The following is a 23,914-nucleotide window of genomic DNA, read 5'->3' as shown; positions in this document are numbered from 1 at the left end:
ATGCTCGACTCTGGATCAGTTCCTGCGGACTGGAGGGTAGCCAATGTAACCCCACTTTTTAAGAAAGGAGGGAGAGAGTAATTGGGGAATTATAAACCAGTTAGCCTTACATCGGTAGTGGGGAAGATGCTTGAGTCGATTGTTAAACATGTTACAGATGCGCATTTGGAAAGCAGTGACAAAGTCAACATGGATTTATGAAGGGGAAATCATGCTTAAGTAATCAGGAATTTATTGAGGATGTAGCATGTACAATGGATAAGGGAGAGCCAGTAGATGTGGAGTATCTGGAGTTTCAAAAAGCCTTTGATAAGGTCCCACACAAGAGATTAGTGTGCAATGGTATTGGGGGTAGGGTATTGACATGGATAGAGAACTGGATGGCAGACAGGAAGCAAAGAGTAGGAATTAACAAGTCCTTTTCAGAATGGCAGGCAGTGACTAGTGGGGTGCCGCAAGGCTCGGTGCTGGGACCCCAGTTATTTACAATATATATTAACGATTTAGATGAGGGAATTAAATGTGACATCTACAAGTTTGTAGATAACACGGAGCTGGGTGACTTGTGAGCTGTGATGAGGATGTGTGGAGGCCGCAGGGTGACTTGGATTAGTTGGGTAAGTGGACAGATGCTGTATAATGTGGATAAATGTGAAGTTATCCACTTTGGTGGCAAGAACAGGAAGACAGATTATTATCTGAATGGTGTCAGATTAGGAAAAGGGGAAGTGCAATGAGACCTGGGTGTGCTTGTACATCAGTCACTGAAAGTAAGCATGCAGGTACAGCAGGCAGTGAAGAAAGCTAATGGCATGTTGGCCTTCATTGCGAGAGGATTTGAGTTTAGGAGCAAGGAGGTCCTATTGCAGTTGTACAGGAACCACAATGTCGGTGTCAAACATGATGCCAAGTTAAACTACTCTCCTCTGCCTGCTTGTGACCCATACTGCTGCATATTCACATGCCTATGCAAAGCACTCTTTGGAGATTTTCATATCTAACCCCAACCCGAACACTGGCAGCTTACACCAGGCGCCACGTCTCTGTAAAAATAAAACTTCCCCTGCACACCGCTGTTAAACTTGGACCCTCTTACCTTAAACCTATACCCTCTAGTCTGACATTTTTACCCTGGGTACCCAGACGTTTCTACCCCAGGTTCTGACTGGTTACCCTATCTATGCCTCTCTTATACTTCTATCATGTCACGTCTCAGCCTCTTAGGCTCCAGAGAAAACAATCCAAGTTTGTCCAACCTCTAATAACCTCTAAATACATGCAGCATTCTGGTAAATGTCTTCTGCACCCTCCCCAAAGCTTTCACGTTTTCCATGTAATAGGGCGGCCAGAACTGCATGTAATACTACAAATGCAGCCTAACCAAAGTACTATAAAGCTGCAACATGCGTTCCTAACTCTCATACCTGATGGATTACAGTTAAATGTTTTATTATTCATGTTTTATGCGTCATTCTTAATTGTTATTGTATGTCGTGTTGTTATTTGCGAGAGGAGCACCAAGGCAAATTCCTTGTATGTGTACATACTTGGCCAATAAACGTATTCATTCATTCAGTACACTTGTCTTCATCCGTCGGGTATGAGAGTTAGGAAGGTATGTTGCAGCTTTATAGTACTCTGGCTGTGGCGGTTTTGACCGTCCGGAGTTGCCTTCCAGAGGGAAGTGCTTCTAAGAGTTTGTGGCCAGGGTGAGGAGTTAGAGATTATCTTACCCGCTCGCTTCCTGGCTCTTGCAGTGTACAATTCGTCAATGGGGGGAAGGTTGCAGCCAACAACTTTCTCAGCTGATCGGACGATTCGCTGCAGCCTCCGGATGTTGTGCTTGGTGGCTGAGCCAAACTAGACCATGATGGGGAAGGTGTGGACAGACTCTACGATAGCTGTATAGATTTGGACCATCATTGCCTGTGGCAGATTGTGCTTCCTCAGTTGCCGCAGGAAGTACATCCTCTGTTGGACCTTTTTGACTGTGAAGTCGATGGAGGCCCCCCATTTCAGGTCCTTGGAGATGATGGTTCCAAGGAACTTAAAAGATTCCACAGATGTGACTGTGGTGTTGTTGATTGTTAGTGGGAGGAGGGGAGGGGGAGCTCTCCTAAAGTCTGCTATAAATTCCACTGTCTTAAAAGAATTGAGCTCCAGGTTGTTACGAAGGCACCAGGACACCAGCTGTGTCACTTACTGTCTGTAGGCAGATTCCTCCCCATCCTGGATCAGTCCAATAAGGGTTGTGTCATCCGCAAAGTTGAGAAGCTTGACAGAGGAGTCTGTGGAGGTGCAGTCCTTGATGTAGAGGAGTGGGGAGAGCATGCAGCCTTGCGGTGCTATGCTGAGGGTCTACGGGTCCGAGATGTGCTTTCCCAGCCTCACATGCTGCTTCCTGTCTGTCAGGAAGTTGGTGCCCCACTGACAGAGGGGTTCAGGCAGAGTCAACTGGGAGAGTTTAGAGTGTAATAGCTCTGGCACAATGATGTTGAATGCAGAGCTAAAATCCACAAAAAAATCCTTGTGTAGGTCCCCTGGCGGTCTAGGTGCTGGAGGATGAAGTGCAGTCCCAGGTTGACTGCATCATCCACCGATCTATTGCCTTGGTATGCAAACTGCAGAGGGTCCTGCAGGGGGTTTGTAATATTTTTTAGCTTGGCCAGCACGTCTTTCAAGTGTCTTCATGACTACAAAGGTCAGTGCGACAGGTTGTAATCATTAAGACCAGTAATCCTTGTCTTTTTGTGTACAGGGACAATAGTGGAGATACATACATAGATACATAGAAAATAGGTGCAGGAGTAGGCCATTCGGCCCTTCGAGCCTGCACCGCCATTCAATATGATCATGGCTGATCATCCAACTCCGTATCCCGTACCTGCCTTCTCTCCATACCCCCTAATATCTTTAGCCACAAGGACCACAGCTAACTCCCTCTTAAATATAGCCAATGAACTGGCCTCAACTACCTTCTGTGGCAGAAAGTTCCAGAGATTCACCACTCTCTGTGTGAAAAATGTTTTTCTCATCTCGGTCTTAAAGGATTTCCCCTCTATCCTTAAGCTGTGACCCCTTGTCCTGGACTTCCCCAAAATCGGGAACAATCTTCCTGCATCTAGCCTGTCCAACCCTTTAAGAATTTTGTAAGTTTCTATAAGATCCCCCCCTCAATCTCCTAAATTCTAGCGAGTACAAGCCGAGTCTATCCAGTCTTTCTTCATATGAAAGTCCTGACATCCCCAGAATCAGTCTGGTGAACCTTCTCTGCACTCCCTCTATGACAATAATGTCCTTCCTCAGATATGGAGACCAAAACTGTACGCAATACTCCAGGTGTGGTCTCACCAGGTTTGAAGCAGGCAGGGACAGTACAGGTTTGCAAGGACTGGATGAAAATGTCTGTGTAGACTGGTGCCAGTTGATCAGCACCGAGCTTGAGGGTAGAGGGGGAAACATTGTCTGGTCCTGAAGATTTCCGGCTTTTCTGTCTTCTGAACAGCCTCTCGCCCTCCCCAATTTCTATTGTTAGTGATGGAGAAGTGGCCTGACTGATGTTGGGCAGCAAGGAGGGGGCGGGTAGTGGACGATGGCCCAGTCTTTGCAGACTGGAGTCAGGCTGTAAGTGGTGATTGGAGAGGGATGGGTGGGAAAGGGTCCAGTTTTTGCAGACTGGAGTCAGGCTATGAGTAGGTGTGAAGTGGTGGTTAGGGAGAAGTGGGTGGGGAAGGGTCCAGTCTTTGCAAACTGGAGTCAGGCTATGAGTAGGTGTGAAGTGTTGGTTGGGGAGGGGGTACCAGGGTTAAGTTTCTGCTTATCGAACCTGCAGTAGAACTCAGTCAGGTCATTGGTCAGCTGTTGATTGTCCAAGGAGCGGGTGCTTTCCTCTTGTAGCTGGTGATTTCTTGCAAGCCCTTCCAAACTGAAGAAGATTCACTAGCTGAGAACTTGCTCCTCAACTTCTCAGAGTACCATTCCTTAGCAGCTCTGACTCTTCTTCTCAGCTTGTCCTTGACCTGCCTGTAGAGGTCTGCATCCCCGCTCTAGGCCTCCTTTAGCGCAGCTGTCTGAGTTCTGCTGTAAACCAGGGCTTGTCGTTGTTGAACCAGATCACAGTGTCTGTACGCTCATCGAGGCTTCCCTGAACACATTCTAATCCGTGCAGTCAAAGCAGGACTGTAGGTTTTCAATGCCCTCGTTTGTCCACCTTTTCATTGTTCTGACCACAGGCTTAGCAGATTTTAGTTTCTGCCTGCAGGTGGGAATAAGTTGAACTAAACAATGATCAGAGAGACCCAGAGCCGCCCGGGGAACAGAGTGATATGCGTTCTCGATTGAAGTGTAACAGTGATCGAGTGTTCTCTCCCCTCTGGTGGGGCAGGTAACTTGAAGTCTGTACTTTGGAAGGTCTTGGCCGAGGTTAGCATTGTTAAAGTCTCCCAAAACAATGACCATGGAGTCCGGGAAGTCACTCTCTACTCTCATGACCCGGTCAGCGAGTTGCATTTGCGCCTCACGTACGCAGGCTTGGGGGAGGATGTAAACTCCAATGAGAATAAAAGAGGTAAATTCCTCGGAGAATAAAAAGGTTTGCAGTTTATAAAGACGGATTTTAGATTGGGAGAACAGATGTTAGACAGTACTGTGATGTCGCTGCACCTGTCCTGGTTAGTGTAGAAGCATATTCCATTGCCTTTTGATTTTCTCGCTGCTTCTGCTGCGCAGTCCACTCTGTGTAGTTGAAAGCCAGCCAATTGCAGCGCATTGTCTGGGGTCAACTCACACAGCCAGGTCTCGGTGAAGCAGAGGGCTGCGGCTCGAGAGAAGTTCTTGGTTGTTTGGCACAGGAGTTGCAGTTCGTCCACTTTGTTGTTGAGAGAACGTAGATTTGCAAGGAATATACTCGAGAGCGGTGTGCGTAATCCTCGTCGCCGGAGTCGGGTGGGTGCTCCAGAGCACTTCCCACGTGTCCTTCTCCGTCTCTCGACCTTGAACACAGCCACAGCCCCGCCAACGAGTATGTCCAAATAATCCAGCGAGTGGAATAAACCTGAACGATGTTTGGAGGTATCGTATGTCTGATGTAAATTAGTATCTCCCTTGTGAAAGTGATCTTTGTGAGGTTTCCACAGAAGACACAAACAAACAAACACATACAAAACAGCAAGGAGCAGTACACCGTAGCAGCCATCGTCAGCGCCAGCCACCCTCTTTACCAATCTATCTACTTGTGTTGTCACATTCAGGGAGTGGTTGACTTGGATCCGCAAGATCCCTCTGTTACAATGTTTAAGAAGGAACTGCAGATGCTGGAAAATGGAAGATAGACAAAAATGCTGGAGAAACTCAGCGGGTGCAGCAGCATCTATGGAGCGAAGGAAATAGGCAACGTTTTGGGCCGAAACCCTTCTTCAGACTGATGTAGGGTGGGGGGGGGGAGGTGGGAATAAGAAAGGAAGAGGAGGAGCCAGAGGGCTGAGGGAGAGCTGAGAAGGGGAGGAGACAGTAAGGGCTACCTGAAATTGGAGGTCAATGTTCATGCCGCTGGGGTACAAACTACCCAAACGAAATATGAGGTGCTGCTCCTCCAATTTCCGGTGGTCCTCACTCTGGCCATGGAGGAGGCCCAGGACAGAAAGGTCAGATTCGGAATCGGAGGGGGAGTTGAAGTGCTGAGCCACCGGGAGATCAGGTTGGTTATTGCAGACCGGGCGGAGGTGTTCGGCGAAGAGATCGCCAAGCCTACGCTTGCCCTCACCGATGTAGATCAGCTGACATCTAGAGCAGTGGATGCAATAGATGAGGTTGGAGGAGGTGCAGGTGAACCTCTGTCGCACCTGGAACAACTGCTTGGGTCCTTGAATGGGGTCTAGGGGGGAGGTAAAGCCACAAGTGTAGCATTTCTTGCGGTTGCAAGGGAAAGTGCCCGGGGAGGGGGTGGTTCGGGTGGGAAGGGACGAATTGACCAGGGAGTCCTCTGTTACAATATTCTGTTCAAGTGCAACCCCTTGGCTTGGTGCAAGGTCATGTGGTTTAATACAGAAAGAGTAAATTCCTTCACAGAGGTGTTTATAAATATGCAGAATTCCAGCATGATTACCTTTTGATTATATACACCTGGCAGCAAAGTTGTAAGAAGTTGGGTAAAATATTTTACGTTCCATAGAAAGTAACCGTAAAAAGTCTGAAGGGTCCTGACCCGAATCACCTATCCATATCCTCCAGAGATGCTGCCTGGCCTGCTGAGTGATTCCAGCAGTTTGTACTTTAATCTCTAAAAAGACTACTGTGAAGTAATTTAAGTGCCCTCTTATATATATTCCAGGGGAAGAAAGGAGACAGCAAAAATGCAAAGAAAAAGAACAATAAGAAAACTAATAAGAATAAGAGCAGCATCAGTCGAGCTAACAAGAAAAAGCCTGGGATGCCGAACGTGGCCAATGACTTGTCACAGAAGCTGTATGCCACGATGGAAAAGCATAAAGAGGTACTGTCTACATGCGATTTAAACTCAGCCACCCTGAGCAATGCTTTGTTTTCACATCATGCTCTACTCAAACATATCTGCTGAATATTAAGAAAGCTAGTAGTCACTGGGGTGAAGGAGGTAGAAGGGCCGCACTCCTGTCTAGACAAAAGTGTTTTATTGTCATATGCTCCAAAATGGAATCATTAAATTCTTACATGCAGCAACACAAGAGGTATGTGTACATAGTCCTCAGTAGACACTATAATAAATAACAAGAAGTTCAATATATAAAAATAAAGCAGCAATACAATGCTTTAATACAAGCAATACAATATAAATAAAATGCCCCCCAAGTCCCTAGTACAACCAAGTCCATCAAATTCCCTTGTAAGTGTACTTGTGGTCGAATTGATCTGCAATGAAATACGTCCCCCTTGACCAAGCAGTTTGCTGGTGTCCAGTTTCAGTACGTGGAATGGAGTGGAGTAAGAACCTCTTGAGGCTGCAAAAACAGATCCATCCCAGATGTAGGGAGTGGACATCTCGGAGGGAAATCATCACCAGTAGAACTCCAGAAAACCTTTATAAGGTGGAAAATCTTATCATATCAGATTTCAGGTTTATGAAAAATCCTACTTAATCCTATTATATCTCATCAGTTAATGCTTAATCCTTGCAGAACTGCTGCAGCTTTGTTTATTACCGCAGAGGTAGCCACTGCTGCGTTTCCAGCAGCCAAGGTTTTGGAGTGTTGTGCGAGAGAGAGAGAGATAAAGGATTATCTGGCAGAGAGGACAGAATTGCCTCATCCTCTGCTAAATTAATGTTAGTGTTTCAAAGGCAAACTCGAAATTTTTTTGTAGAAACAAGGAACTGCAGTGCTGGTTTACAAAAGAAGACACAGAGTGCTGGAGTTGTTCAGTGAGTCAGGCAGCATCTCTGAAGAAAGGTAATAATTATAGACTATTCTTATGATTATTATAATTACGGGGCTACCCCCCACCCATACACTAGTCCTCATGCCTCCCTCCTCTTTGCACACTCACTATCCCCCCCCCCATCAGACATCGCCTCGGCCTCCATCTACACACCTGCCCTCATGAATCTATTTTGCGCTCTGGTATTTTTTTCTTTGCTCAACTTGTTGTTCTTCTTTAATTTCAAGTAGCCCTCTCTCCATCCCCTCATCCATCCCCATTCCCCTCCCACAACCCTCCGTCTAATTCTGAAGAAGGGACTCGGACGTCAAAGATTCCTTCTCTCCATAGATGCCAATTCCCGCTGAGTTGTTCCAGCCTTTTGTGGTCTATCTGTACATCGTAAGGCAGTTACCATGATGATTTTGCGCCTGGTGACTCTTTGCTCAAGCTTTGTGTTCTTATGTTTGTTAGATTGTGCATTTATCTGATTTGATTGGATGGCACCCAAACAAAAACCTAAATGTTTGAAAACATTGAAAATATTGATTCCTCCACAAAGTGCTGGAGTAACTTAGCGGGTTTCTGGAAAACACTGTTAGGTGACATTTCGGATCTTTCTTCACATAAAGAAGGCACCGACCCAAAACGCCACGTAGCCACTCCCTCCCCTTACGCTGCCTGGCCCGCTGAGTTACTCAGCACTTTGTCTTATTTGTTTTCGTAAACCAGCACCAGCAGTTCCTTGTGTCTATTCACATTGAATTTCTAGCTAGCATTAACCATCACCCCTGCATTGATCTACCTGTTTCTGCTGTTTCTCTGTAATGAGGGTGCTGGGCTGTTTTTCAGGTATTTTTTGTTATCCACTTCCATGCCGGTCCTGTGGTGAACACCCTGCCCTCCGTTGTGGACCCTGACGCACTGCTCGGCTGTGACTTGATGGACGGCCGAGACGCATTCCTAACAATCGCCAGGGACAAGCACCTGGAGTTCTCGTCGCTGCGCCGGGCAAAGTGGTCCACTATGTGCATGCTGGTGGAGCTGCACAACCAAGGCCAGGACCGCTTCGTTTACACTTGCAATGAGTGCAAGCATCACGTGGAAACACGGTGGCACTGCACGGTGTGTGAGGTAAGGAGCGCTTGCCATGATGGTTCCTCACTGAGCTCCATTAGAGGGACCCAAGAAAACTAGTCACCGGCCATTATGGACGACCTTGGGTCCAACTCCATCGATCCCTGAATGTGTTAACACAAGTAGCAAAGAAGGCTAATGGTACTTTAGACTTTAGTTATACAGCGTGGAAACGGGCCTCTTGGCTCGCCAAATACGCACTGGCCAATAATCACCCAGTACACTACACTCTAATGATAATTTTACCGATTCCCATTAACCTACTAACCTGCACGTCTTTGGAGTGTAGGAGGAAATCGGAGCACCTGGAGAAAACCCACGTGGTCACAGAGAGAACGTACAAATTCCATACAGACAGTACCCATAATCAGGATTGAACCCAGGACTCTGGCGCTGGTTTGCAGCAACTCTACCGTTGCGCCATCGTACCACCCACTTATGCGCTTGTTTTCATTGGTCGGGGCATTGAGTATAAATGTCAGGAAGTCGTATTGCAGCTCTAATACTTCGGTTTGAGGCGATTGGAGTATTGTGTGCGGGCATGGATAAAGTAAATGCTCACGGTCTTTTCCCCAGGGTAGAGAATTCCAAAACTAGAGGGCAATGGCTTAAGGTGAGAGGGGAGAGATATAAGAGGGACCGGGGACAACTTTTTCACTCGAGGGTAGTCTGTATCTGGAATGAGTTGTTAGAGGAAGCTATAGAAGCAGATAAAATTATTACTTTAAAAAGACATTTGGACAAATATATTGATGGACACACAAGAAACTGCAGATGCCGGAATCTTGTGTAAAGCACAAAATGCTGGATCAGGCAGCATCAGGGGAGGGAATGAACAAGCGACATTTCAGGAGAGGAAGCATTTAGAAGAGTGTGAGACTAGCCCTATATTCCAACTTGGTCGGCCCTTCGAGCCAGCACCACCATTCAATGTGATCATGGCTGATCATCCTCAATCAGTACCCCGTTCCCGCTTTCTCCCCATATCCCGCTATCTTTAAGAGCCCTATCTAGCTCTCTCTTGAAAGCATCCAGAGAACCTGCCTCCACCGCCCTCTGAGGCAGAGAATTCCACAGACTCACCACTCTGTGAAAAAAAGTGTTTCCTCGTCTCCGTTCTAAATGGTTTACTCCTTATTCTTGATATAAACTGTGGCCCCTAGTTCTGGACTCCCCCGAAATCGGGAACATGTTTCCTGCCTCTAGCGTGTCCAAACCCTTAACAATCTTATATGTTTCAATGAGATCCCCCTCATCCTTCTAAACTCCCGAGTGTACAAGCTCAGCTGTTCCATTCTCTCAGCATATGACAGTCCCGCCATCCCGGGAATTAACCTTGTAAACCTATGCTGCACTCCCTCAATAGCAAGAATGTCCTTCCTCAAATTAGGGGACCAAAACTGTACACAATACTCCAGGTGTGGTCTCACTGGGGCTCTGTACAACTCTTTGCTCCTATATTTGATTCCTCTTGTTATAAAGGCCAACATGCCATTCGCTTTCTTCACTGCCTGCTGTACCTGCATGCTTACTTTCATAGTCTAATGTACAAGGACCCCCTTTTCCTAACTTGACGCCATTTAGATAGTAATCTGCCTTCCTGTTTTTGCTACAAAAGTGGATAATCTCACATTTATCCGCATTAAACTTAATCTGCCATGCATCTGCCCACTCCCCCAACCTGTCCAAGTCACCCTGCATTCTCATAGCATCCTCCTCACAATTCACACTGCCACCCAGCTTTGTGTCGTCTGCAAATTTGCTAATGTTACTTTAAATCCCTTCATCCAAATCATTGATGTAAATTGTAAATAGCTGCGGTCCCAGCACCAAGCCTTGCGGTACCCCGCCAGTCACTGCCTGCCGTTCTGAAAGGGACCCGTTAATCCATACTCTTTGTTTCCTGTCTGCCAACCACTTCTCTATCCATGTCAGCACTCTATCCCCAATACCATGTGCCCTAATTTTGCCCACTAATCTCCTATGTGTGACCTTATCAAATGCTTTCTGAAAGTCCAGATACACTACATCCACTGGCTCTCCCTTGTCCATTTTCCTACTTACATCTTCAAAAAATTCCAGAAGATTAGTCAAGCATGATTTCCCCTTCGTAAATCCATGCTGACTCAGACTGATCCTGCTACTGCTATCCAAATGTTCGGCTATCTCACCTTTTAGAATTGACTCAGCATCTTCCCTACCACCGATGTCAGACTAACTGGTCTATAATTCTCTGTTTTCTCTATCCCGCCTTTCTTAAAAAGTGGGATAACATTAGCTATCCTCCAATCCACAGGAACTGATCCTGTGTATAGAACATTGGAAAATTATCACCAATGCATCCACGATTTCTAGAGCCACTTCCTTAAGTACCCTGGGATGCAGACCATCAGGCCCTGGGGATTTATCAGCCTTCAGTCCCATCAGTCTATCCAACACCATTTCCTGCCTAATGTGGATTTCCTTCAGTTCCTCTGTCACCCCAGATCCTCTGGCCACTACTATATCGGGAAGATTGTTTGTGTCCTCCTTAGTGAAGACAGATCCAAAGTACCTGTGCAACTCATCTGCCATTTCCTTGTTCCCCATAATAAATTCACCTTTTTCGGTCTTCAAGGGTCCAACTGTAGTCTTAACTAATTTTTTCCTCTTCACATACCTAAAGAAGCTTTTACTATTCTGCTTTATATTCTTGCTAGCTTACCTTCGTACCTCATCTCCCCTTTTAGTTATCTTCTGTTGTTCTTTAAACATTACCCAATCCTCTTGCTTCCAGCTCATCTTTGCTACGTTGTACTTCTTCACTTTCATTTTTATACTATCCCTGATGTCCCTTGTCAGCCATGGTCGTCCCTTTCTCCCCTTGGAATCTTTCTTCCTCCGAGGAATGAACTGATCCTGCACCTTCTGTATTATTCCTAGAAACACCTGCCATTTTTGTTCCACTGTCATCCCTGCTAGTGTATCTTTCCAGTCAACTTTGGCCAGCTCCTCCCTCATGGCCACATAGTCCCCTTTATTCAACTGCAACACTGACACCTCTGATCTACTCTTCTCCCTCTCAAATTGTAGATTAAACCTGACCATGTTATGGTCACAGCCTTCCAATGGCTCATTAACCTCGAGGTCCTTTATCACATCTGGTTCATTACATAACACTAAATCCAGAATTGCCTTCTCCCTGGTAGGCTCCAATACAAGCTGTTCTAAGAATCCATCATGTAAGGCACAAGGTGGGCCAAAGAGCTTGCTGTACACTCAGACTCTTTATTCATTATAATGCAGTGGTTTTCATCTCTCTTTCCTTTGTCCGTGTCTAGGATTACGATCTATGTGTCAACTGCCATAACATTAAAGGCCACGAGCACAAAATGGTGAAGTGGGGCCTGGGATTGGACGACGAGAGCGGCAACCAGCCCGACCCGCTGTCCAAGAGCCCACAGGAGTCTCGGCGCCTCAGCATCCAGCGCTGCATCCAGTCTCTGGTGCACGCCTGCCAGTGCCGCAACGCCAACTGCTCGCTGCCGTCCTGCCAGAAGATGAAGCGGGTGGTGCAACACACCAAGGGCTGCAAGCGCAAGACCAACGGAGGCTGCCCCGTCTGCAAGCAGCTGATTGCTCTCTGCTGTTACCACGCCAAGCACTGCCAAGAGAACAAATGCCCCGTGCCCTTCTGCCTCAATATCAAACACAAGCTGCGGCAGCAACAGCTGCAACACCGGCTGCAGCAGGCACAGATGCTGCGCAGGAGGATGGCCACAATGCAGCGGGGGAATGTGCCTCAGCAAAGCCTGCCGTCCCCTACCTCAGCCGCGCCCGTCACCCCCACAGGGCAGCAACAGCAGCCGCCGGGCACGCCGCAGACCCCCGAACCCCAGCCCCAGCCCCAGACCCCGCCGTCCAACAACCTGCCAGCTGGCTTCCCCAACCCGCCCAGGATTCAGCCCCCCGCCGCCGTCCCGCAGGGGAAGCCCGCCAACCAGGTGCCGGCACTGCCACAACCCCCACCCACACAGCCCCCTCCCGCTGCGGCATTGGAGGTGGCAAGACAGATCAAGCTGGAGGCTCAGCAGCAGCACCACCTGTACCAGATGGCCAGCATGAACAACGGGCTGGGCATGGCGCGCCAGAACATGATGGGGCAGCAGATGGGGCCTGTGGGGCAGATGCCGCCGGTCAACATGAAGGTGGCACGGCTGCCGATGGGGCAAGCCATGCCAAGCATGCAGCCGGGGCAGTGGCCACAGGGGACAACGTTGTCGCAGCCCCTGCAGCCCGGCATGCCCAGGGGCGCCATGCAGATGTCGCCGCAGACCACGGCCGGACAGAGGATGCCCAGTTCCCAGCAGCTGCCGCGAGGCAGCATCTCCCCCAACGCGCTGCAGGACCTGCTACGGACGCTGAAGTCGCCCAGCTCCCCACAACAGCAACAACAGGTGCTGAACATCCTCAAGTCCAACCCGCAGCTAATGGCGGCCTTCATAAAGCAGCGAACGGCCAAGTACCAGGCCAGCCAGCCCGGCATGCAAGCGCAGGCCCAGCCCCGGGTGCAGCAAGCAGGCATGCACGCTCAGGCCGGTATGCAGAACCCCCTGCAGAACCTGAATCCCATGCAGGCAGCTGCCCAGCGACCTGCCCTGTCCCCGCAGCAGCAAGGCCTAGGCAGCCTGAACAACCAGAGTCAAACCATGAGCATGATGAACCCCGGCCACAACCCCAACCTGCCGGCCATCAACCCCCAGTACCGGGATCTGCTGATCAGGAGGCAGCTCATCCAACAACAACAGCAGCAGCAACAGCAAGGTGCTGGTATGGCTGCAGGCATGGCGGGTCATACCCAGTTCCAGCAACCGCAAGGACCAGCGTACCCACAAGCCATGCCACAACAACGCATGCAGCAACACATGCCGATGGGGCAAATCAGCCAGTTGGGGCAGATGAACCAGCTAGCGGGCGAGGGGGCTCCCACCATCCAGCAGACGTTGCAGCAGCGCATCCTCCAGCAGCAGCAGATGAAGCAACAGATGAGCTCGTCAGTACAGCCCAACCCCATGAGCCCCCAGCAGCACATGCTCTCAGGACAGCCGCAGCCTTCTCACCTGCAGAACCAGCAGATCGCCACTTCCCTCAGCAACCAGGTGCGATCGCCACAGCCGGTGCCCTCCCCACGGCCCCAGTCCCAGCCTCCACATTCCAGCCCTTCGCCCAGGATACAACCGCAGCCTTCCCCTCACCACATCTCGCCACAGACCGGCTCCCCGCACCCTGGACTGGCAGCATCCCAGGCTAACCCCATGGATCAGGGACACTTTAGCACCCCAGAACAGAGTGCAATGCTTCCACAACTGACTAATCCAAGCATTAGTGCTATACACAGCGCCACTGGCGACTTAGGACTGGGCACTGACACCTCCAGCCTAACAAGCACCACCATTACATGTGACACACTAGAAAAATTTGTGGAAGAAAACTTGTAGCATTTTGGGAGAAATTTTTCCTGATACTTTTTTTGTACTGAAAATTTCAGCTGTCTGGGGCCGTGCAGACCCCTGGAAGGAACTGCAACTTCCTTAGACTTTTTGGGATGACTTGCTGTTAAAATACAAAGAATATATTTTTTGTTCAGACTGGTTGCATATTCTGGTCGAGTTTTTTTTTTTTTTTTTTTTCATTTTGTTTCTTGTTTTCCTTTGTTGCTAATGACTCTGCCTGAGTTTTTTAAATGGAAATGAATGCGTTCATTATATTATTCATATTTTTTATTTTGTACTTTTCAGACTTTAAGCATTTTTGTGTTTAAAAACCAGGAACAAAGTTTTCCTTAAAAATGCAACATATAATGTATACCAATAATTTTCTGCCGTGTTCTGGGAAGGTTTTTCTATAGTGAAGTCTGTGCGGGCGGCGTTTCAAGTATTGAATTTGTATAGATAGGAATAGACCATTGCACATATGTACTGGCTAAAGCCAAACCTTGTCTTGCAGATGTAGAAATTGTTGCTTTGTTTCATGATAAACTGGTTTTAGTGAAACTAGGATGATCACTGATAGATTGTGGTGATTTTAATAGAAGAAATATCTTTCCTTTTCCTCCTTCATTCTCTGTGAAACTTGAAATGAGAAGAAAGCAATTATAGTGTAAATCATGCAAGTTATATAATTACTATAAATAAGGAAACAAAACTCAATCACTGTATAAACTGGTTAAAACTCATTTCTTACTTATATACCATATTGTTAAATAAACTGTGTGCAACAGAAAACAGGTTTGTACTTCTTTAGTATTTAAAGCAATGTTTTTAAAAATAAAAGGGAATATATGTTTAAAATCTACTCCTTAACACTCCCCACCCCTGTTAAAGGTGTCGATCAATCCCACCAAGTGTAGACCTCCAAATTCAGCTTTCCAGAATTGAAAGAGCTTACCTTTAAGTAGTGCTTTTAAAACAGAAGCCTACACCTGCTCCATGATCCCAATCTCAGGCCACGTTCGCATACAGACGTCCACGCAAATAAGCATTCACACACAATCACACAAATATACATATATACACAGCCACACAAAGTGCACGCCTACACAATCACACAAATGCACCCACATACACGATTACAAATGTGCGCAAGTGTAACAATCAGAAACACACGCAAAAACATCCTCACATGGACACCATTTCCCTCCTGTGTGACACATTACTACCAGAAATAGTCACCAATTCCTGTGATTGGGGAAATCCAGCCTTGCTTACCCCAAACACAAGGTTTTCAGTAACCTGTCTTGCTTTTGTTTTGCCGATTAACATTTATAAAAATAGGAAATAAAATTCTGGAATGCCACAATTTTTATACAGCGTGTAAAGTTTAAGGCGTGATTTCTATGCAGCCTCACACTGGTCTCGCCACTTGTGTAACTTATACTTCAGCCAAGTGTATAGAATGATGGTTACTGATGTGACAGTGACCGACCGATTCCATCAGATTACCTAGTTCTTTCGGTTGAAGGTTAATCTGAGCTGCCTGCATGCAGGTGTTTATGTATGTGATTCTGAATTATGCAAAATCAACAAAGTACTGAACTGTGATAAGTCAGAATATTAAAACCTGGACACTGGATACATTCAACTGAAGTCAGTGGGTGTGTGTTTGGGTTATTGGTTATTTTTGCTCTATATATGTTTCTGTTTGAGTTGATTTTGTGTGGCATTGATCATATGTACACTGGGAGGCAGATCTTCTGTCTGTCTTCTGTGAGATCCTTGCAAGCTTTAAGGTGCAAGATCCCTTTCATCTGACCTTATCTAGACCACATTTAAAATCTATGAAAATAAAACCTGTATTATTGGATCATGTGTGTAAATTCTGCAGCAACTGTGTCTTTGTTCTCTCTCCTCCTCGATTTCTGTGACATGTTTGGTTTTTGAAAACTTTGTGGTTTCTGGTGTCTGTTTAACGTGCTTTCTCATTCCCCAGGACATTCATTTTACAGGATTTCACCGTTTATCTGCTTTCAAGTGGCTTATTTGTGATAATTCTGTGAAAATGCTTATTTTAGAATTAACATGAAGATAACTTCATATGCCCAGTTATGTGTGTGTGTGTGCGCGAGTGCTTGCACGCAGTAGTTTGTATTTATTGTATTTTAACTGGAAACGGTGCAGAGAAGATTTATGAGGATGTTGCCAGGACTTGAGGGCCTGAGTTATAAGGAGAAGTTGGACAGGCTAGGACTTTATTCCTTGGAGCACAAGAGGCTAAGGTGATCTTATAGAGGTGTATAAAATCATGAGGAGAATAATTTGTGTGAGTGCACAATTTTTTACCCAGGATAGGAGACTCAAGAACTAGAAGGCAGAGATTTAAAATGAGATGGGAAATATTTAATAAGAACCAGAGGGGCAACTTTTTCACACAAAGGGTAGTGGGTGTGTGGAACTAGCTGCCAGAGGAGGTAGTTGCGGCAGGTACTATAACACCATTTAAAAGGCACTGGACAGGCACAGGCACATGGATAGGAAAGGTTTAGAGGGATATGGGCAAATATAGACAAATGGGATTACCTTAGGTGGTGCATTTGGCATGGACGAGGTGGGCCAAAGGGCCTCTATCAGTGCTGTATGACCCTATGAATCTATGACTCTATTTCTCAAAAGACGGTGAGAGTTTCAATGTAAAAGTTCTTGCCAGCATTTCAATTTTATTCATCTCAGGCCAAGGTTCCAAAAATATGCAGGAAATGTTTAGAGGGATATGAGGGATATTGAGGGATATATAGAGCCAAATGCAGCCAAATAGGACTAGCATAGATAGGATATTTTGGTTGTCGTGGACGAGTTGGGCGAAGGGCCTGTTTCTGCACTGTATGACTCTGTTAGTTATGCAGTGCCCTTAATGTCAAACCTCCCAAGATACTTGAGAGGAACATTGATAAATAATCCTTTGGAAACTTGTCTCAGTATGGCATCTGCAGCACATGAGGTGACCTCATCCCACAACTCGCTGTTACCTGATGCTGTAGAGATGGTGATTTCTAGCATGGTTTAGGATGGGAGGATTGAATCTGATTGTAGGTGAATTTGACGAGATTGTTCAAAGGTGCTACACAAAGCATTCAAGCCTACCATGAAACAGATAGAGATATTTTGTGCAGTTCTGGTAACCCTGTTGCAGAAAGGATGTGGAACCTTTAGAAAGGGTGCAGAAGAAGTGTAACAGGATTAGAGGCCATTTGCTATAAGGAGAGGTTGGACAAACTTGGATTGTTTTCTCCTTAACATTGGAGGTTGAGAGGAGACGTGATAGGAAGTATATAAAATGATGAGCAGCGTAGATAGGGTAGACAATCATAACCTATTTCCCAGGGTTGAAATGTCAGCAGGTAGAGGACATAGCTTTATGGTCAGAGGGGGAAAGTATAACGGGAAAGTTGTTTACACAGAGTAGTGGGCACTACAATGCACTGTGATGGTGGAGGCAGATACGAAAGTTGTGTTAAACAGCATTTTGGATAGGTACATGGATATGCAGAGAATGGAGGGATAAGGATCACGTGCATGGAGAGGAGATTAGTTTAACTTGGCATCATGCCTCGCACAAACATTGTTGGCTGAAGGACCTGTTCCTGTGCTGTACTGTTCTATGTTCAAGAGGTGGTGATACAGCATAGAAACAGGCCCTTCGACCCACCACCACCTGCCCATTTATACTAATGCCACGTTAATTCCAAATGCCTAGAAGTGCCGATTTCAGCATATTACAATTGTAATTCATTTATTCTCAGAAGCACAATAACAACAGCTTTTGCATCACTCCAGATATTCAACCTCGGCCTTTCTTAAAGTGCATCAACCTCGCCTTTGCGATCCTGTCACGCCTTGCATCGCTCCTATCGAGCATCAGAGATTGTCTTGGATCGTGGTGTGGGCACACACCACTGAATACTGGGAATACTGGGGCAGTGCTGGACCTCCTGCTAGGAAATGAGACGGGACAGGTGGCGGAGGTATGCGTTGGGGAGCACTTCGGGTCCAGTGATCACAATACCATTAGTTTCAATATAATTATGGAGAGGGTCAGAACTGGACCTAGGGTTGAGATTTTTGATTGGAGAAAGGCTAACTTTGATGAGATGCGAAATTATTTAAAAGGAGTGATCTGGGACATTTTGTTTTATGGGAAGGATGTAGAAGAGAAATGGAGGACATTTAAAGGGGAAATTTTAAGTACAGAATCTTTATGTTCCTGTTCGGTTGAAAGGAAATAGTAAAAATTGGAAAGAGCCATGGTTTTCAAGGGAAATTGGATATCTTGTTCGGAAAAAGAGGGAGATCTACAAAAATTATTATTTTACAATAATTATAGGCAGCACGAAGTAAATGAGGTGCTTGAGGAGTATAAGGAATGTAAAAAGAATCTTAAGAAAGAAATTAGAAAAGCTAAAAGAAGATATGAGGTTGCTTTGGCAAGTAAGGTGAAAGTAAATCCAAAGGGTTTCTACAGCTATATTAATAGCAAAAGGATAACGAGGGATAAAATTGGTCCATTGGAGAGACAGAGTGGACAGCTATCTGCAGAGCCAAAAGAGATGGGGGAGATATTGAACAATTTATTTTCTTCGGTATTCACCAAGGAGAAGGATATTAAATTATGTGAGGTAAGGGAAACTAGTAGAGTAGCTATGGATATTATGAGTTTCAAAGTAAAAGAAGTACTGACACTTTTGAAAAATATAAAAGTGGATAAGTCTCCAGATCCGGACAGGATATTCCCTAGGACATTGAGGGAAGTTAGTGTAGAAATAGCCGGGGCTATGACAGAAATATATCAAATATCATTAGAAACGGGAATAGTCCCCGAGGATTGGCGTACTGCGCATGTTGTTCCATTGTTTAAAAAGGTTTCTAAGAGTAAACCTAGCAATTATAGACCTGTTAGTTTGACTTCAGTGGTGGGCAAATTAATGGAAAAGATACTTAGAGATAATATATATAAGCATCTGGATAAACAGGGTCTGATTAGGAACAGTCAACATGGATTTGTGCCTGGAAGGTCATGTTTGACTAATCTTCTTGAATTTTTTGAAGAGGTTACTAGGGAAATTGACGAGGGTAAAGCAGTGGATGTTGTCTATATGGACTTTAGTAAGGCCTTTGACAAGGTTCCTCACGGAAGGTTGGTTAAGAAGGTTCAACTGTTGGGTATAAATGCAGGAGTAGCAAGATGGATTCAACAGTGGCTGAATGGGAGACGCCAGAGGGTAATGGTGGATGGCTGTTTGTCGGGTTGGAGGCAGGTGACTTGTGGGGTGCCTCAGGGATCTGTGTTGGGTCCTTTGTTGTTTGTCATGTACATCAATGATCTGGATGAAGGTGTGGTAAATTGGATTAGTAAGTATGCAGATGATTCCAAGATAGGGGGTGTTGTGGATAATGAAGAGGATTTCCAAAGTCTACAGAGTGATTTAGGCCATTTGGAAGAATGGGCTGAAAGATGGCAGATGGAGTTTAATGCTGATAAATGTGAGGTGCTACACCTTGGCAGGACAAATCAAAATAGGACGTACATGGTAAATGGTAGGGAATTGAAGAATGCAGTTGAACAGAGGGATCTGGGAATAACCGTGCATAGTTCCTTGAAGGTGGAATCTCGTATAGATAGGGTGGTAAAGAAAGCTTTTGGTATGCTAGCATTTATAAATCAGAGCATTGAGTATAGAAGCTGGGATGTAATGTTAAAATTGTACAAGTCATTGGTGAGACCAAATCTGGAGTATGGTGTACAATTTTGGTCGCCCAATTATAGGAAGGATGTCAACAAAATAGAGAGAGTACAGAGGAGATTTACTAGAATGTTGCCTCGGTTTCAAAAACTAAGTTACAGAGAAAGGTTGAATAAGTTAGGTCTTTATTCTCTGGAGCGCAGAAGGTTAAGGGGGGACTTGATAGAGGTCTTTAAAATGATGAGAGGGATGGACAGAGTTGATGTGTACAAGCTTTTCCCTTTGAGAATAGGGAAGATTCAAACAAGAGGACATGACTTCAGAATTAAGGGACAGAAGTTTAGGTGTAACATGAGGGGGAACTTCTTTACTCAGAGAGTGGTAGCGGTGCGGAATGAGCTTCCAGTGGAAGTGGTGGAGGCAGGTTCGTTGGTATCATTTAAAAATAAATTGGATAGACATATGGATGAGAAGGGAATGGAGGGTTATGGTATGAGTGCAGGCAGGTGGGACTAAGGGAAAATAATTGTTCGGCACGGACTTGTAGGGCCGAGATGGCATGTTTCCGTGCTGTAATTGTTATATGGTTATATGACGTGGAAACGCGAGAGACTGCAGATACTGGAATCTGGTACAAAAAGCAAATTGCTGGAAGAATTTAGTGGGTTTAGTTTCGCGATGGTGGTAGAACTGACACAATACTGGCGTTTAAGATGCCTTTAGATAGTCATCTGGATATGCAAGGAATAAAGGGGTATCATGATCAGCACAGAAATTTGTGGGCCGAATGGCCTGTTCCTGTACTATTCCATGAATTGAACAGTATTTCTCTGTAACTTAGTTTTTGAAACCGAGGCAACATTCTAGCAATTGTGTGCATTTTTTTCATTTAAATTTGTTTTTCTTGAATATTTCTATTTTTCAATTCAATGCAAAATTTGTGACCACTGCCCAGTCCATCACCGGCTTTGACCTCCCCACCATCGAAAGGATGTATCGAAGTCGCTGCCTCAAAAAGGCAGCCACCATCATCAAAGACCCACACCATCCTGGCCACACACTCATTTCACCATTGCCATCGGGAAGAAGGTACAGGAGTCTGAAAACTGTAACGTCCAGGTTCAGGAACAGCTTCTTCCCTACAGCCATCAGGCTATTGAACACGACAACTAATAAGGTCTGAACTGCAACAGACTATCATTATTATTGCACTGTATTTGTTATTTATTGCGTATGTGTGCGTGTGTATAACCAAAGATCCTATAATGAGCAAAATAGTCCACTCGACGAAAAATACGAAGTAGGGTCATGGGCATGGGTAATCTTCGACCCCATTTCCGTAATCGGCTTCCGTCTCTGCACCAAAGATCCCATAGCGGAGCAAAGATACTAGTGCGGAGACGGAAGCCGTTTACGGAAACATTCTCGTAAAAATCAAAGATCTTTGATAAAAATCTTCTCATTTTCTTTCTGCCTCTCTGCCTCACAATAAAAAGCAAAAATATGCCTATGTTCTTTCCACAGCGTGTGGGAACCCGGATCAGCACGGCTGGGACGCCAGGGTAAAGTTGCGGGGAGGTTTGCAATGTGTTTTTATGTAATGGGCCTTGTGTCCAAAATAAAGTTTATCATTATATATTAAAATCTGGAGAAATATATATGTGTGTGTTATATGATTATATACATCTATATCATATTCATATATGTGTGTGTGTATGTGTGTTCTTTCCTACACAATCTAATCAGTTGTATGCTCGCTGAATATAACCAACCTTAAGTTATACATCATTTTTTAATCTAACTCAAAACAATTTTTGTGTTGTTAAATACTTCATTTAGATAACCCCGCCATTACCGACAGATCTCATTCCACTCTCTGGCTATTGGGAAGACCAGACCCATTTTATTGTTGAACAACACTTCCATGGACACAAAAAATCATTAAGGAACATTCCAAGAGTAGAGCAACTGGAATCTTCGTATTGCTATTATTTTTCCAAATACCTGCAGTGTGATTAGATGAATTACAAAGTGCAAGTGTAATACAAAAATCAACTCAAACACAGCACATGAGCCATTTAAAAAGAAATGTTTTTAAAAAAAACATTAAAAAAAGACAATTAACAGAATCATAATTTGTTAACATATTAATCTTTTTAACAAAATTTAACAGAATTATAAATTAACAGAATTGTGAATCTAACCCTATATCGCACACACAAACTGTTCCCCCGCAATGCTGATTATACTGCGAGAGGGATATACAAAGTCGGGTCGGGTTACTGAAATGGCCGAAGAAAAGGCCGACGTTCTGCTCCGTTGCGTATTACACGTCAGCCCATTGGATTTAGCAGGAGTGGACTATCTTGCTCGCTATAGGATCTTTGGTATACACACACTGAACTTTTATTCTTCTCCGGTTATGTACTATGTTTACATATTCTGTTGTGCTGCAACAAGCAAGAATTTCATTGTCCTATCTGGGACATATGACAATAAAACACAAAGGTACACAAAAAAGCTGGAGAAACTCAGCGGGTGCAGCAGCATCTATGGAGTGAAGGAAATAGACAACGTTTCGGGCCGAAACCCTTCTTCAGACCCTATTTCCTTCACTCCATAGATGCTGCTGCACCCGCTGAGTTTCTCCAGCTTTTTTGTGTTCCTTCGATTTTTCAGCATCTGCAGTTCCTTCTTAAACACTTTGACAATAAAACACTCTTGACTCTTGAAGACTTGGGTGAATCCTGAATGTATGAAATAATTAAAGAATCTCAAACGGATTGAAACACAAGTATCATAGATAAATGCAAATTATTTGGTTTAGATTATAGATACAGCATGGAAACCACGCCAACCATCAATCACCCATTCACACTAGTTCTTTGTTAACCCACTTTCTCATTTATTCCCAGGAGGCAATTTACAGGGGGCAATTAACCTACAAACCCGCATGCCTTTGGAATGTGGGAGGAAACTGGAGCACCCGAAGGAAACCCGAGCGGTCATGGAGAAAGTGCAAACTCCGTACAGATGCCACCTGCGTTCTGGATCAAAGGCGGATATCTGGTGCTGATTCAGCAACTCTACCTGCTTTCTCAACCTCAACATTTTAAAGCATTTCTCAACCAATCAGGTTCCTTAAATTAAAATTCAGTCTTTGAACTGAAATGCTGAATGTGTTTCTCTGCCCACAGATGCTGCCTGGCCTGCTGAGTAGTTCCATCATCTGCTGTTTGAGGAGTTCACAATGATATTTTATTTTTCTTTGTATTAACGGCTCAGAAAAGGAATAGGTATATTTCTTTGATAGAAACTTACAAGGAGCCTACCAAAGATTGTTCTTGGATCACTAATAAGGGGAGATGCCTGTGTGACATTGTGTGTGAGGCAGGTATGGTACAAATGCAGGGCTGGAAGAGTGCTGATCATCCTGATTTTATTCATTGCTGCAGGACATAAGGCCATAAATTGAAGCAGGAGATGACCATGTGGCTCCTTACGGCTCCCATTGCCATTTAATGAAATTGTGGCTTTTATCTCAACACCAATTTCCTGCAAAAAAAAAAGGCAGTGAGTTAGGCAGCATCTCTGAAGAACACGACATTTTGGATCGGGACCCTTCGTCAGACTCTGTATCCAGTTGTAAACCAGCAGCTGCAGTTCCTTTTTTGTACATGTTCACAACTTTCCTGCATTGTTCTTATATCCTTGATTCTCTTAATATCAGGAAGTCCCTAAATATACTGTGAACTATACAGTTGCACAAGACGTTGGCAAGGTTGCATTTGGAGAATTGTGTTCAGCTTTGGTTACCCTGCTGTAAGACCGATATTGTTAGGCAGAAAAGAGTGCAGAGACGATTTGCAAAGATGTTGCCTGGACCTGAAGGCCTGATCTATTGAGTGGTTGGGCAGGCTAAGACTTTATTCCTTGGAACACATAAAGCTGAGGGGTGATCTTATAGATGTGTATAACATCATGAAGGGGATAGGGTGAACGCACAGTGTATTTTTCCCAGGGTATGGTAATCAAAAACAGGACACATCTTTAAGGTGAGGGGGGCAAAATTTAATAGGAACCTAAAAGGTAACTTTTTCAGTGGTGGGTGTATGGAACGAGCTGTTAAGAGTAGATAATTGAGGCAGGTACCATAAAAACTGGATAGGTACATTG

General features: G+C 45.1%; 1 protein-coding gene across 2 annotated transcripts in view; it reads left to right on the top strand.

Moving 5' to 3' along the window:
* Positions 1-14,789, top strand: part of LOC129706899 (CREB-binding protein-like) — a 126,724-nt gene extending 111,935 nt beyond the window's left edge. For both annotated transcript variants that reach the window (XM_055651526.1, XM_055651525.1), the window contains exons 29-31: positions 6,329-6,490; positions 8,242-8,523; positions 11,847-14,789. In XM_055651526.1, the coding sequence (XP_055507501.1) occupies positions 6,329-6,490; positions 8,242-8,523; positions 11,847-14,003 (2,601 nt within the window). In that variant the 3' untranslated portion in view covers positions 14,004-14,789. The remainder of the gene's footprint in view (positions 1-6,328; positions 6,491-8,241; positions 8,524-11,846) is intronic.
* The last annotated feature ends 9,125 nt before the right edge of the window (positions 14,790-23,914 follow it).

The sequence above is a fragment of the Leucoraja erinacea genome, chromosome 20 (assembly GCF_028641065.1).
Source record: "Leucoraja erinacea ecotype New England chromosome 20, Leri_hhj_1, whole genome shotgun sequence".
NCBI classification, from domain to species: domain Eukaryota; kingdom Metazoa; phylum Chordata; class Chondrichthyes; order Rajiformes; family Rajidae; genus Leucoraja; species Leucoraja erinaceus.
The sequence above is the reverse complement of the archived record's forward strand: the minus strand, read 5'-3'. Positions and strand labels throughout refer to the sequence as shown.